This window comes from Oncorhynchus clarkii, chromosome 26, assembly GCF_045791955.1.
Source record: "Oncorhynchus clarkii lewisi isolate Uvic-CL-2024 chromosome 26, UVic_Ocla_1.0, whole genome shotgun sequence".
Taxonomy (NCBI): domain Eukaryota; kingdom Metazoa; phylum Chordata; class Actinopteri; order Salmoniformes; family Salmonidae; genus Oncorhynchus; species Oncorhynchus clarkii.
The window spans coordinates 4336299-4350809 of NC_092172.1; the positions used below are offsets into that span (position 1 = coordinate 4336299).

At 40.5% G+C, this 14511-nt stretch overlaps 1 protein-coding gene across 1 annotated transcript in view; it reads left to right on the forward strand.

Annotated features, from left to right (window-relative positions):
• Positions 1 to 14511, forward strand: part of LOC139384527 (protein kinase C-binding protein NELL1-like) — a 366687-nt gene that overhangs the window by 199720 nt on the left and 152456 nt on the right. The window contains exon 12 of the mRNA XM_071129356.1: positions 1468 to 1596. Coding sequence (XP_070985457.1) covers positions 1468 to 1596 — 129 coding nt within the window. The remainder of the gene's footprint in view (positions 1 to 1467; positions 1597 to 14511) is intronic.

The following is a 14511-nucleotide window of genomic DNA, read 5'->3' on the forward strand; positions in this document are numbered from 1 at the left end:
AAAGTTCATATTAGAAACTCTCAACAAGTCCAACATGTCCCTGATTAAGAACAAGTTGTACGTGATTGAGCATCCTGGTACACATTATGTCTGGTCCTTGTGTACTGTAGAGTCCAGGTGCGATATCAGTCTGTTAGCGAGGACCGTTGAAAATATATTGTAGTCCGCACAGAGCAAAGCCACAGGGCTCCAGTTCTTAAGTTCACACACGTCCACTTTTTTGGGCAAGACGGCAGCTCATTGGCAACTCTCCTACCCCGACGCTCTCACCCAACATGTAAAACAAGTCCAGTCCATCCAACAGCCTCAGACAATGCATTCCCTTGGCTTCATCACTCGGTCTTTCCAAACCAAAGAAGAAGGAGCTGGGAGCATCCATCTCCTTGAGCATGGAGAACCTAGCTCTTGCAAGTTCTCCCTTTGCTTTAACCTGGAAAAAACTGCCCAGGTCCCTAAGTAATTCAGCTAAATGAACCTAGAAGCCTACATTGCCTTGCCACCCTCACCAGCTCTACCTCCACTTCACTGATACTATGCAGAAGTTCCCTCAATACTCTCCTAACCTCTGAGGATGAGAGAGCTCTATACTGTTGACAGAAAAGCCAAATTTGGACTTTTCCCATATCCCACCATTGACTCAAAGACTCATAAGACTCTCTTAACTGCCCACACCTTTCCAAAAAAGTTTGCAAACCTAAGCAAAAAGTTGCATCTTGTAAGAGCTTTACATTGAACTTCCAAAAGGATGGCTGCCGAGGCCCTGGTGAAATAAACTGCAGAGCCATGGTTTTGTGGTTATCCGAAAAACCAGCCGGGAGAATGGTAGCGCCCAACAACCTATTGATCTGATTCCTGGACATGTAAAACCAATCTAGTCGGGCTGCACTCACCCTAACCCCAAAGACCTTCATCCTTGTATGCTGTCTTGTATTGGGATGTCGAGTTCTCCAAACATCCACTAAGCCAAACTGCTCAATGATGTCCCTTAACACCCCCACTGAGCCTGAATAAGCCTTCTCCCCATTTATATATTTTGTAAAATACATCGTACAGTACCCGTCCCTGCCTACCACCAGCATCTCCTCAGGAGCTACCTGTGAGAGTTCCTGTCTAAGACACCCAAACAGACACCCCCTCTCTCTCCCTGTGTTAGGTGCATACAAATGTACAAAAAGACAAACACTGTGTTGTTAATATCTGCTTTCACCACAAGCAGTCTACCCCTACACACCTTCTTTAAGAAGCACATTTGGATCATGAAGCACTGTGGTTTGGAGGGGGGTTTCACAGAGAGTGGGACTTGCACTAGTAATTTCTGGGAATGAATGGATAGATGGGTACAGATCGAGAGAGGAAACAACTGAGTCATCTACTGTACGGATCATTTTCTACCCCACTGTCAGCACCCTGTGTGATCTCGGTCAAATCCAGATTGTTGATTCAGAACTTTGTCCCCCTCTCTCCCAGGCTACGACTTCTGTGCAGAGGGACTCATTTGTGGGGAAAATTCAGAGTGTAAAAACCGGAATACCAGAGCCGAGTGTGAGTGCAAGAGCGGCTTTGCCTCCATCCACGGGGACTCAACATACTGTGAAGGTAGGCGGCTGTGAACTATTTGACTGGGTCTTTGGGTAGAAGACTCTGGATGGGTATATAACGGGTAGACTTAGAGCTTGTTTTGTGTATGTAGAAGTTGTATTTCTTTATTGCAAAGAGGACTTAGGAGTAGAGTGAAGTTGCCCCCTGCACATGCTGATCTTGGGTAAGTTTAGCATTTTATCCCGCTATTGTTAAGGTTAGGATTGGAGGAGGGGAAGCTCATCCTAGATCTGTACCTCGATTCCTGAATTATCGGGAATTATATGATCTCTATGGTTGAGTGGACATGTGGATATGTGAGATGCCTGGCCCATTCCATACAGTAGATGCCTGAAACAGAGCTTGGATCATGAGAGTTTCAACTACCTCTGGGTTTAGTAGGACATTTCAGAAGCAAAATGTATTTGTTCAGTATTTGTATATATTTGTATTTGTTAGGGGTCCCCGTTAGCTCTTCCTGGCATCCAAACACATTAAAACAGTTACAATACATATAAAACAAAGGATAAAACAGTATATCATATAACATTATTACTCCACTACATATATACAATACAAAATGTATAATACCACCATACAAAATTATAAAAAATATATGTGTGTAGAGTGTGTGCTAGCGCTTGTGTGCGTATGCCTGTGTCTGTACCTTTGTTTGTGTTTCTTCACAGTCCCTGCTGTTCTATTTTTACATGTTTTTTTTCAATTCTGATTCTACTGCTTTCATCAGTTACATACCTGATGTGTAATAGAGTTCCATGTAGTCATGGCTCTATGTAGTACTGTGCACCTCCATGCGTCTGTTCTGGACTTGGGGATTTTGAAGAGACCTCTGGTGTTATGTCTTGTGGGATATGCATGGCTGTGTACTAGTACTTTTAACAGACATGTCGGTACATTCAGCTTGTTACAAAAACATACAACACTTCTTACAAAAACAAGAAGTGATTAAGTCAATCTCGCTTCCACTTTGAGACATCAGAGATTGACATGCATATCATTAATGTTAGCTCCCCGTGTACTTTTAAGGGGCAGTTCTTCTGAGCCAATTGTAATTTCCCTAAGCCCGTCTTTGTGGCACCTGACCACACTACTGAAAAGTAGTCCAGATGTGACAAAACAAGGGCCTGTAGGTCCTGCCTTGTTGATAGTGTTGTTAAGAAGGCTACTGTTTTATCAATATGTTTTGACCATGACAGTTTACAGTCCAGGGTTACTCCAAGCAGTTTAGTCAACTCAACAAGCTCAATTTCCACACTATACATTACAATATTTAGTTGAGGTTTAGGGTTTAGTGAATGATTTGTCCCAAATAGAACGCTTTTTATTTTATTCCTTGCCATCCATTCTGAAAAACTGCAGTTCTTTGTTAACTTCTTGGTGACAGGGGGCAGTATTTTCACGTATGGATGAAATGCATGCCCAAATTCAACTGCCTGCTACTCATCCCCAGAAGATAAGATATGCATATTATTAGATTTGGATGTAGATTTGGATAGGAAACACTCTGAAGTTTCTAAAACTGTTTGAATCATGTCTGTGAGTATAACAGACCTTATGTAGCAGGCGAAACCCCATTCAAATGTGGGGGTTTTTGAGGTCACTCTCTTTTCAATGAGTTTCATTGGGAATCCAGATTTCTAAAGGACCTTCTTGCAGTTCCTACCGCTTCCACTGGATGTCACCAGTCTTTAGAAATTGGTTGAGGTTTTTCCTTTGTGTAATGAAGAAGTAGCCCTGTTCAAAACGAGGGTCAGTACAAGTGTACTGTTTGATAGAGGCGCGTGACCAGAAAGGTAGCGTCAGTTTGTTTTCTTCCTGTATTGAACACAGATCACCATGTCTTCAATTGTGTCGATTATTTACTTTAAAAAATACCTAAAGTTGTTTGAAATGTTTTGGCAAAGTTTACAGGTAACCTTTGAGATATTTTGTAGTCACGTAGAGCAAGTTGGAACTGGTGTTTTTCTGGATCAAACGCGCCAAATAAATGGACATTTTGTATACATATCGACGGAATTAATCAAACAAAAGGACCATTTGTGATGTTTATGGGGCATATTGGAGTGCCAACAAAAGAAGCGTGTCAAAGGTAAGCCATGATTTATATTTTTATTTCAGCGTTTTGTGTCGCGCCTGCAGGGTTGAAATGTTTTCTCTCTTTTGTTTACGGAGGTTCTATCCTCAGATAATAGCATCGTTTGCTTTCCCCGGAAAGCCTTTTTGAAATCTGACATGTTGGCTGGATTCACAACACTTGTAGCTTTAATTTGGTATCTTACAAGTGTGATTTCATGAAAGTTTGATTTTTATAGTAATTTATTTGAATTTGGCGCTCTGCATTTTCTCTGGCTTTTGGCCAGGTGACGCTAGCATCCCACATATCCCAAGTGTTGCAGTCGTTTCAGTAACAGCTGACGTGTATCGCGTTGAGTCATTCGCATACATAGACACACTGGCTTAGTTGAAAAAGTAAGGGGCCTAAACCGCTGCCCTGGGGAATTCCTGATTCTACCTGGATTATGTAAGACATGTAACTCTTAATTCATAATATTACAGGGGGTGTAAATCCATAACACATTTGTTTTTCCATCAGCAGACGGTGATCTATAATGTCAAAAGCCACATTGAAGTCTAACAAAATAGTCAGTCATTTGTGGAAGTTCCCTGCTTGTTACATGTACTTCTGTCGTCAATTTGTTTACTGTAAAATAGCATTGAATCTGCTCAAACACATTTTTTTTCAACAGTTTACTAAGGGTTTGTAACATCCAGTTTGTCAAACCCCGGTACCATGTCATTGATAGACAACAACAAAAAATTAACCTATTCTACACTTACTTTTCAGAATTCAAAAGTACAATGCTTGTCTTTCATAATTTTTCAGATATACTTGGATGTGTAGTGTCAGCGTTTGTTGCTGGCAAGTCATGCCTGACATTGCTAATCTTGCCAATGAAAAAATTAACATTAAAGTAGTTGTCAATATCAGTGGGTTTTTGATGAATGAGCCATCTGATCTAAAGATAGAGCCGAGTTTGCCTTTTTGACAAAAATGTCATTTAAGGTGCTCTAAATCTTATTACTATCAGTCTTTATATAATTTATTTGTGTTTCATATTAAAGATTATTTTTATTTCGTTTAGTCACATGGTTTCTCAATTTGCAGTACGTTTGACAATCGGTTGTGCTGCCAGACTTATTTGCCATACCTTTTGCCTCATCCCTCTCAACCATACACTTTTTTCAATTCCTCATCAATCCACGGGGATTCAAACATTTTCAGTCATTTTCTTAATGGGTGCATGCTTATTAGTACATGGAATAAGCAATTTTATAAATGTGTCAAGTGCAGCGTCTTGTTGCTCCTCATTACACACCACAGACCAGCAAAATGTAATATTATTTACATAATCAACATAAGATTCACTACACAACTTCTTGTAGGACCTCTTATACACTATAGTAGGCCCAAACTTTGAAACTTTGGTTTTCCTAGATATGGCTACTATAAAGTGATGACTACATCCGATGGATTTGGATACTGCATCAGTAAAGATGTGATCAATACATGTTGATGATTTCATTCCTGTGGTGTTTTTTACTACCCTGGTAGATTGACTGATAACCTGAACCAGGTTGCAGGCACTGGTTACAGTTTGAAGCTTTTTTTGAGTGGGCAGCATGACAAAAGCCAGTCAATATTTAAATCATCAACAGAGAGGTACAGTATATTTTCTGGATATCACACACATTATCAAGCATTTCACACATTTGTCCAGATACTAAGTGGTTGCTCAACCAAAGTTTTGAGATTAGAGGTTTAGTATGATACCTTGCGTCATTGCTTCATTGCTCCAGACCAGCGCAAGGGAGAGTTAGAGCACTGATTATTCTTTTGGGTCCCAAGGCGCTAATGTGTCTCTAACTGACAATGAATGTGCGACATAAACCAAATAGAAATTGATAATTGTGCACGACTTCAAAATTTAATTTCAATGAACTGAATGATGAGGATGAAGAAGTTGATTGAATTTAGGACAGTAATGTAAGAATTGCTATTCCTCTGTCCTGCACTCGCACACACGGAAAAATATACTTATTTTATTGTTACTTCTCAACAGTATTACTTACTAAAACTGTTGTTATGCTAAGGTTTTATTCTAAGAGAAATTCAAATGTTCAGTTATTTTCCAGGATATTCTAAAGATATATGTGTTGACTGAATATCAGCAAGTGTCTGCTAAAAAGTACCAACATTCTATCTGATAGTGTTTAATAAAGAAATGTTTTGGTTATCCTGACCTGGACACCATGTATTATAGTCTATTAAAGGGAAAATATTACCACCGTCTCTTGCACATGTCATTTTCCATATGGATCCATAAAGATTTATTATGGGAATAAATATCACTGAATGACAGAAACATTGGAACAAAGTAGGCTAATGAAGGTAAACAAATTTTTGCTGACTGGAAAATATTATTTTAAAACTAATGGAAGAGGCAAGTGGGAAGGGGGGAAAAACAGCATTCAGAGGTAAAGACAGTGCTGTTCTGAGACAAGCATGGGGACTGGCCTTGATAAATCAATAAGATTTTTATTTTCACTGAATCTCCGTTTGGGTATTGGTTAGGCTACAGTTAGGGTGTGGAAATGTTAGGATTATTTTGCTATTACTGTAGTACTTTAGCACTTTAGCCTAATCCCGACTGGTCACGTTGTACAGTGCCGTTATGGGCTATTAGCAGGACAATAGACTCTTGCCAACACCGCTCTGTATTTTGATACTTTGCAAGGCAAATGATCAGCATTAATAACTTTGTGGGTCGGTCCTCCCAGGTGGCGCAATGGTCTAAGACACTGCATTGCAGGACAAACTGCGTTGCTATAGATGCTGGTTCGATAGCTGTGCCGGCTGCGACTGTGAGACCCATGAGGCGATGCACAATTGACAAAGCGTCATCCGGATTAGGGGAGGGTTTGGCCGGCCGGGATGTCTTGTCCAAAAAATAGGCACGTTAGGCTTTTGGATTCTCTCCCTCTTAAAATATAAATATATTTTGGGGGATTTATAAATATTATTTTGGCCTTTATTCAGATTACAATCGCTCACTTTCGGTTATTTGACAACAAAATCATCTCCAAAATATTGTTATTTTTTAAACAAACAATTTAGAATCCTCCAATCCTCTAAATGTAATTATTGGCCGGAGAGCCATATACAGTGCCTTGCGACAGTATTCGGCCCCCTTGAACTTTGCGACCTTTTGCCACATTTCAGGCTTCAAACATAAAGATATAAAACTGTATTTTTTTGTGAAGAATCAACAACAAGTGGGACACAATCATGAAGTGGAACGACATTTATTGGATATTTCAAACTTTTTAACAAATCAAAAACTGAAAAATTGGGCGTGCAAAATTATTCAGCCCCTTTACTTTCAGTGCAGCAAACTCTCTCCAGAAGTTCAGTGAGGATCTCTGAATGATCCAATGTTGACCTAAATGACTAATGATGATAAATACAATCCACCTGTGTGTAATCAAGTCTCCGTATAAATGCACCTGCACTGTGATAGTCTCAGAGGTCCGTTAAAAGCGCAGAGAGCATCATGAAGAACAAGGAACACACCAGGCAGGTCCGAGATACTGTTGTGAAGAAGTTTAAAGCCGGATTTGGATACAAAAAGATTTCCCAAGCTTTAAACATCCCAAGGAGCACTGTGCAAGCGATAATATTGAAATGGAAGGAGTATCAGACCACTGCAAATCTACCAAGACCTGGCCGTCCCTCTAAACTTTCAGCTCATACAAGGAGAAGACTGATCAGAGATGCAGCCATGATCACTCTGGATGAACTGCAGAGATCTACAGCTGAGGTGGGAGACTCTGTCCATAGGACAACAATCAGTCATATATTGCACAAACCTGGCCTTTATGGAAGAGTGGCAAGAAGAAAGCCATTTCTTAAAGATATCCATAAAAAGTGTTGTTTAAAGTTTGCCAGAGACACACCAAACATGTGGAAGAAGCTGCTCTGGTCAGATGAAACCAAAATGGAACTTTTTGGCAACAATGCAAAACGTTATGTTTGGCGTAAAAGCAACACAGCTCATCACCCTGAACACACCATCCCCACTGTCAAACATGGTGGTGGCAGCATCATGGTTTAGGCCTGCTTTTCTTCAGCAGGGACAGGGAAGATGGTTAAAATTGATGGGAAGATGGATGGAGCCAAATACAGGACCATTCTGGAAGAAAACCTGATGGAGTCTGCAAAAGACCTGAGACTGGGACGGAGATTTGTCTTCCAACAAGATAATGATCCAAAACATAAAGCAAAATCTACAATGGAATGGTTCAAAAATAAACATATCCAGGTGTTAGAATGGCCAAGTCAAAGTCCAGACCTGAATCCAATCGAGAATCTGTGGAAAGAACTGAAAACTGCTGTTCACAAATGCTCTCCATCCAACCTCACTGAGCTCGAGCTGTTTTGCAAGGAGGAATGGGAAAAAATGTCAGTCTCTCGATGTGCAAAACTGATAGAGACATACCTTAAGCGACTTACAGCTGTAATCGCAGCAAAAGGTGGCGCTACAAAGTATTAACTAAAGGGGGCTGAATAATTTTGCACGCACAATTTTTCAGTTATTGATTTGTTAAAAAGTTTGAAATATCCAATAAATGTCGTTCCACTTCATGATTGTGTCCCACTTTTTGTTGATTCTTCACAAAAAAAGACAGTTTTATATCTTTATGTTTGAAGCCTGAAATGTGGCAAAAGGTCGCAAAGTTCAAGGGGGCCGAAATACTTTCGCAAGGCACTGTATATTCTACTACATTCCTTTCACATTTCCATAAACTTCAAAGTGTTTACTTTCAAATGGTACCAAGAATATGCATATCCTTGCTTCAGGGCCTACGGTACAGGCAGTTAGACTTGGGTATGTCATTTTAGGCGAAAATTGAAAAAAAGAGGCTAATCCTTTAAGAGGTTTTAAGCTTATTCAGCCTTTGTGTTAGTTCTCAAAACCGAGCCATTTAAGTTATTAGATGTGAGTTACTGTCTAGTATATTCCTGGCCATGGGTTTTTATTTATCCTCACACACACACACACACACACACACACACAGCCGTGTACTCCATCATTATGATGGCATGATGAATAGGAGACAGAGAGACGAAGAGAAAGATCTCTCCTCTGCCTTTTTGTCGCTCTATTTTATCATGGGAATCACCTCATTTAGACTGAGCACCGCTCTATTCATCTGTTATTGTTTTTGGCAAAATCCATTTCCTCCTGGCACCATGTGTGCATATGCGTCATATAGCTAGCTACTCACTATCATGCATGCATGCGAGAATACATGCACACTCAAACAAACACACACACACACAAACCCTATTCAGAATTGTTTGTTGTTGCTGTGAACAATTCAGTATTCTCCCTTTAAAAAAAATATCTACATTGGCCATGCAAATTATAATGTAAAGTGTCATTTCTCAAAGTAACATCCTCACCACAAAGCATAGAAACACTGGCAACAACTCCTCAACTCCTGTATGCATTCATATGTTGTGTTGTGTTCCCTTCCTTGTCAGGAGAGTGAAAGTCCTTGACAGGGGAGGTTGTACTGGAAGCTTAAGGAGATAACACATGATAACACACACACACACAGACACACACACGTGCAGGGAAACACACGCACACACACATCTAATGACATGATGACATTTCATAATTAAGCCGGATCAATAACAATAAACACAGAGATTATTCCCTACGTAGAGCACTACTTTTGACCAGAGCCTTACGGGCCCTGGTCATAAGTAGTACACTACATAGGGAATAAGAAACCATTTGAGACGCAGCGAACTGCCAGTGTATGGGAATCTTTGGAGGATGGTATGAAAGCCATGGCAGGCATCTCACGGTAATACGACATGACAGCCTTCACCTTGGATGATAGAGACGGGAAGAAAACTATAAAAATGCTTATAAATATCTTATAAAGCCACTATGGGGATGGGGAATAGGAGAAGGCAGGATGCGGGGAGGGTGTGTGTGTGTATATTTGTACCACTGTGTGAGGTTTACCTGTATTTTTACTGGTTGTATATTGCCTGTGTGTTCTGCGTGTGTGTGTTTGTGTGTGTGTGTGTTGTCAACGGTCGAATGCTGTTGGGTGTGTTACAGTTCTGTTGCAGGGGCTAATATCACGCTACTCAAATGGAATAGAGGAGTGTGTGTGTGTTTGTGTGTGTGTGAGTGTGTCACTGTGTGATGTTTATCTGTGTTTTTACTGGTTGTTTTTGAATGTGTGTGTGCGTGTGTTTGTGTGTGTATGTTGTCAACGGTTGAATGCAGTTGGTTGTGTTATCACTCTACTGGAGTATAGGCATGTGTGTGTGCCACTGTGTCTGGTTTACATTGCCTTTCAAATGTATTCACCACCCTTGCCGTTTTTCCTATTTGTTGCATTACAACCTGTCATTTAAATGTGTTTTTATTTGGATTTCATAAAATGGACATACATAAAATAGTTCAAATTTGTGAAGAAAATGAAAAAAATATATATCTAAAAATAAAAAACGGAAAAGTGGTGCGTGCATATGTATTCACCCCCTTTGCTATGAAGCCCCTAAATAAGATCTGGTTTAACCAATTACCTTCAGAAGTCACATAATTAGTTAACTTCTTAAGGTATAGGGGCAGCATTTTCACTTTTGGATAAATAGCGTGCCCAATTTCAACTTCCTGCTACTCATGCCAAGAATATAAGATATGCATATTCAGTTTCTACAACTGTTTGAATCATGTCTGTGAGTATAACAGAACTTATGTAGCAGGCAAAACCCAGAGGACTAACCATTCAGCAAATTTATTTTTTGAGGTCTCTGTCTGTTCAGTGATTTCTCATTGGGAAACGATATTTCTTAGGCACTTGTTTGCAGTTCCTACCGTTTCCACTGGATGTCACCAGTCTTTGGAATTTGGTTGAGGTTATTCCTTTGTGCAATGAAGACGGCCATCTAGGAACTGGGTAACACTGTTGAGAGTTGCGCAAGACTTGAAAAGTAGCGTTGGTTTGTTGTCTTCCTGTATTGAACACAGATGGACCCGTCTTCAATTTGATCGATTATTAACATTTAAAAATACCTAAAGTTGTATTACAAAAGTAGTTTGAAATGTTTTGGCAAAGTTTACAGGTAACATTTGAGATATTCTGTAGTGAGGTTGCGCAAATTGGAAGCTGTTTTTTTTCTGGATCAAACGCGCCAAATAAATTGACATTTTGGATATATATGGACGGAATTAATCGAACAAAAGGACCAATTGTGATGTTTATGGAACATATTGGAGTGCCAACAAAAGAAGCTCGTCAAAGGTAAGGCATGATTTATATTTTATTTCTGCGTTTTGTGTAGCACCTGCAGGGTTGAAATATGCTACTCTCTTTGTTTACTGTTGTGCTATCATCAGATAATAGCTTCTTATGCTTTCGCCGAAAAGCCTTTTTAAAATCTGACATGTTGGCTGGATTCAGAACGAGTGTAGCTTTAATTAAGTATCCTACATGTGTGATTTAATGAAAGTTCGATTTTTATTTGAATTTGCCGCGCTTCATTTTCCCTGGCTTTTGGCCAAGTGGGGCGCTAGTGTCCCCTATCCTAGATAGGTTAAATAAAGCCCACCTGTGTGCAATATAAGTGTCACATTATCTGTAACATGATCTCAGTATATATACAACTGTTCTGAAAGGCCCATAGTCTGCAACACCACCTAGCAAGGGGCACCACCACCAAGAGAGACCAAGGAGATCTCCAAACAGGTCAGGGACAAAGAGGTGGAGAAATACAGATCAGGGTTGGGTTATAAAAAAATATCTGAAACTTTGAACATCCCACAGAGCGCCATTAAATCCATTATTAAAAAATGTAAAGAATATGGCATGACAACAAACCTGCCAAGAGTGGGCCGCCCACCAAAACTCATGAAACACGCAAGGAGGACATTAATCAGAGTGGCAACAAAGATAGCTCTGAAGGAGCTTGGAGTATCTGTCCATAGGACCACTTTAAGGCACACACTCCACAGAGCTTGGCTTTACGGAAGAGTGGCCAGAAGAAAATAAGCAAAGATGTTTGGTGTTCGCCAAAAGGCATGTGGGATACTCCCCAAACATATGGAAGAAGGTACTCTGGTCAGATGAGACTAAAATGTAGCTTTTTGGCCATCAAGGAAAACGCTATGTCTGGCACAAACCCAACACTTCTCATCACCCGAGAAAACCATCCTCACAGTGAAGCATGTTGGTGGCAGCATCATGCTGTGGGGATGTTTTTCATCGGCAGGGACTGGGAAACTGGTCAGAATTGAAGGAAGGATGGAATGGCGCTAAATACAGGGAAATTCTTGAGGGAAACGTGTTTCAGTCTTCCAGAGATTTGAGACTGGGACAGAGGTTCACCTTCCAGTAAGCATGTTGTGTAAATAAAATTATAAAAACCCCACAAAAATCTATTTTAATTCCAGGGTGTAAGGCAACAAAATAGGAAAAATGCCAAGGGGGTGAGCACTTTCGCAAGCCACTGTATCTGTGTTTTTACTGGTTGTATATTTGCTTGTTTTTGTGTGTGTGTGTGTGTGTGTGTGTGTGTGTGTGTGTGTGCATGTGTGTTTCCCTGCTGTTGACACACAGAGAGATGATGACGACAGTGGTGGTCTCAGCCCACTGACAAGCTGGCTGCTAGTTGGCAGCTGCTGCCACAGAGTGAGGAAGGGGTGCTAAGTAGAAGGTATCAGCAGACATCAGCTCTGTGTTTGTGTGCGTGTGTTTCTCTGTGTGTTATTGCTGTGTGTCTCTCTGTGTGTGTGTGTGTGTGTGTGTGTGCCACACAGCTACCACAGCTGAGTGGCAGTGTGAGTGGGAGAGAGGCCTTGATGACTGAGCAGGCCACACTACACTGAGCTGTAGTATCAGACGTAAAGACAAAGATAGGGTGGGGAAAAACCCACACAAAAATCCACACAAAACACAATTCCTTTGTTAGTATGATAATTATATAATGTACCTTGCTGAACAATGGGCTTGGAGTCAAATCCAATAATAATGCAGAAGATGAATAAATAAACTTAATAAAACTGCCAAAGCCTAATGTCAAGTTAAAGTGTACTGTTTGTTACCTTGCTAAAGTTAGCTGGCTGGCTCGCAAGCTAACATTACGTGTATGCTCTCCACTTTCTGGAGGACCGAGTTGTGAAATCAGTGGAATTCGAGTATGATAGCTAAGGAGATGGAGAAAACACCTGTCTCCAGATTACAACTTCAAACTAAGGGCAACCACGGCATCTGACAGGAGACGCGTCCATCCATGATGTATACGGTAAGACAGGTAAGATAGTCTAAAAAGATTCATTTTCAGATATTACATGTTTCTTATTTTGACAGAAAGTGGTTTTATTTCAAGTTAAAGTGTACTGCTAGCTAGCTAGCTAACATTAGCTGGCTGGCTCGCAAGCAAATGTTACGTGTATGATCTTATTATTCATATCTCAGAGCTATTTGCTTGACTAGTTATTGCCCACTGGATAACATAAAAGCCTAACCAACTCTGCTAGGGTGAGTAATGTTCAGTGAGCTGTTCTCTCATTTGTGTCTGGAAGTAGCTAGCAAGTTAGCTTGGGTGCTTGACTGCTGTTAGTATAGAAAGCTCGGAACCCTTAAAGAGATGGGTGGGGCTAAAGCTTAATAGGGTGTGAACGGTGCTGAATGGGTGTAGACAAAGAAGGGCTCTCCAGTAGTAGCACCAAAAAATTCTAAGGTAATTTTCTCAAAAGTGAGTTTACAAGTTTATCAACTTTCAAAGCAAAATTACTTTCCCATTGTTCCTCAACTGTAGTGTATGATATACCATTTTGTAGCTTTGGGTCTCTACTTGTATCCAATGTAAAAACACAATTTCAAATTTTGCTACGTAAGACCGTAAATAAAGAAAAACCCTGGAATGAGTAGGTGTGTCCAAACTTTTGACTGGTACTGTATATATTTTTTAAATATATTTTGAACCAATCACAAGTGGGGTGCCGCCCCTAATTCCTTTGTGGGCGAGCCGCCGCTGATTTCAACCCAAGATTCCAATGACTTTCAAAGCTATGTTGACAGATGACATTGATAGAATATTAGTTCAACATATTTTTGCCCGGGGGGAATTTTACTGAGATATTTCTTTGTCTGTGTAGTTGCGTGTTGGTTTAGTGACGTATTTTAGGTGAGGCTTTTTAAGCCCCCTAAAAAACAAGCAAACAAATGAAAGACAAGGCCCTCTCCACCAACTTGCCATGTTCAGTCAGTATTAATCCTATTGTTTTCCTAACCTTTACGCTGTGTATCCTAGACTAATATAATGGCCTTTCTTCCTTTGATGGAACATTTCGCCTGATTAAACATCTCCCAGAGGATTTGGGAGGGCTCCTCTGCATTTCATTCCCTAGCAGGCCACATTATTGATCACAGGAGGTTCCCACCTCAGCTTGGTGCCTCATTTAGGCCCCTTTCATTGTTTTCAAATAAAAAGCATGACACCAACCTGGATGAACAATGTGGGTTGAATCTGGGGCATGTTCAGTTTTTACAAACTCTCTCTCACACACAAACACTCACACAAATAGGCATGCAGAAGGACAAGTACACGCGCAAACACACACACACACACACACACACACACTGGATACTCTCTCTCTCAATCCCCCCCATATCGGCATTGACCCCCCCCCCACCCCCTTTCCTTCATTCTCAGCACAATAGCTAAAGAGAGTGTGTGATAGGCCCGAGGAGAGCCCATTGTTTGAGCATTAATACAGACACTGTCAGCAGAGGCCATCAGCCCCTCATTAACGTCATCAA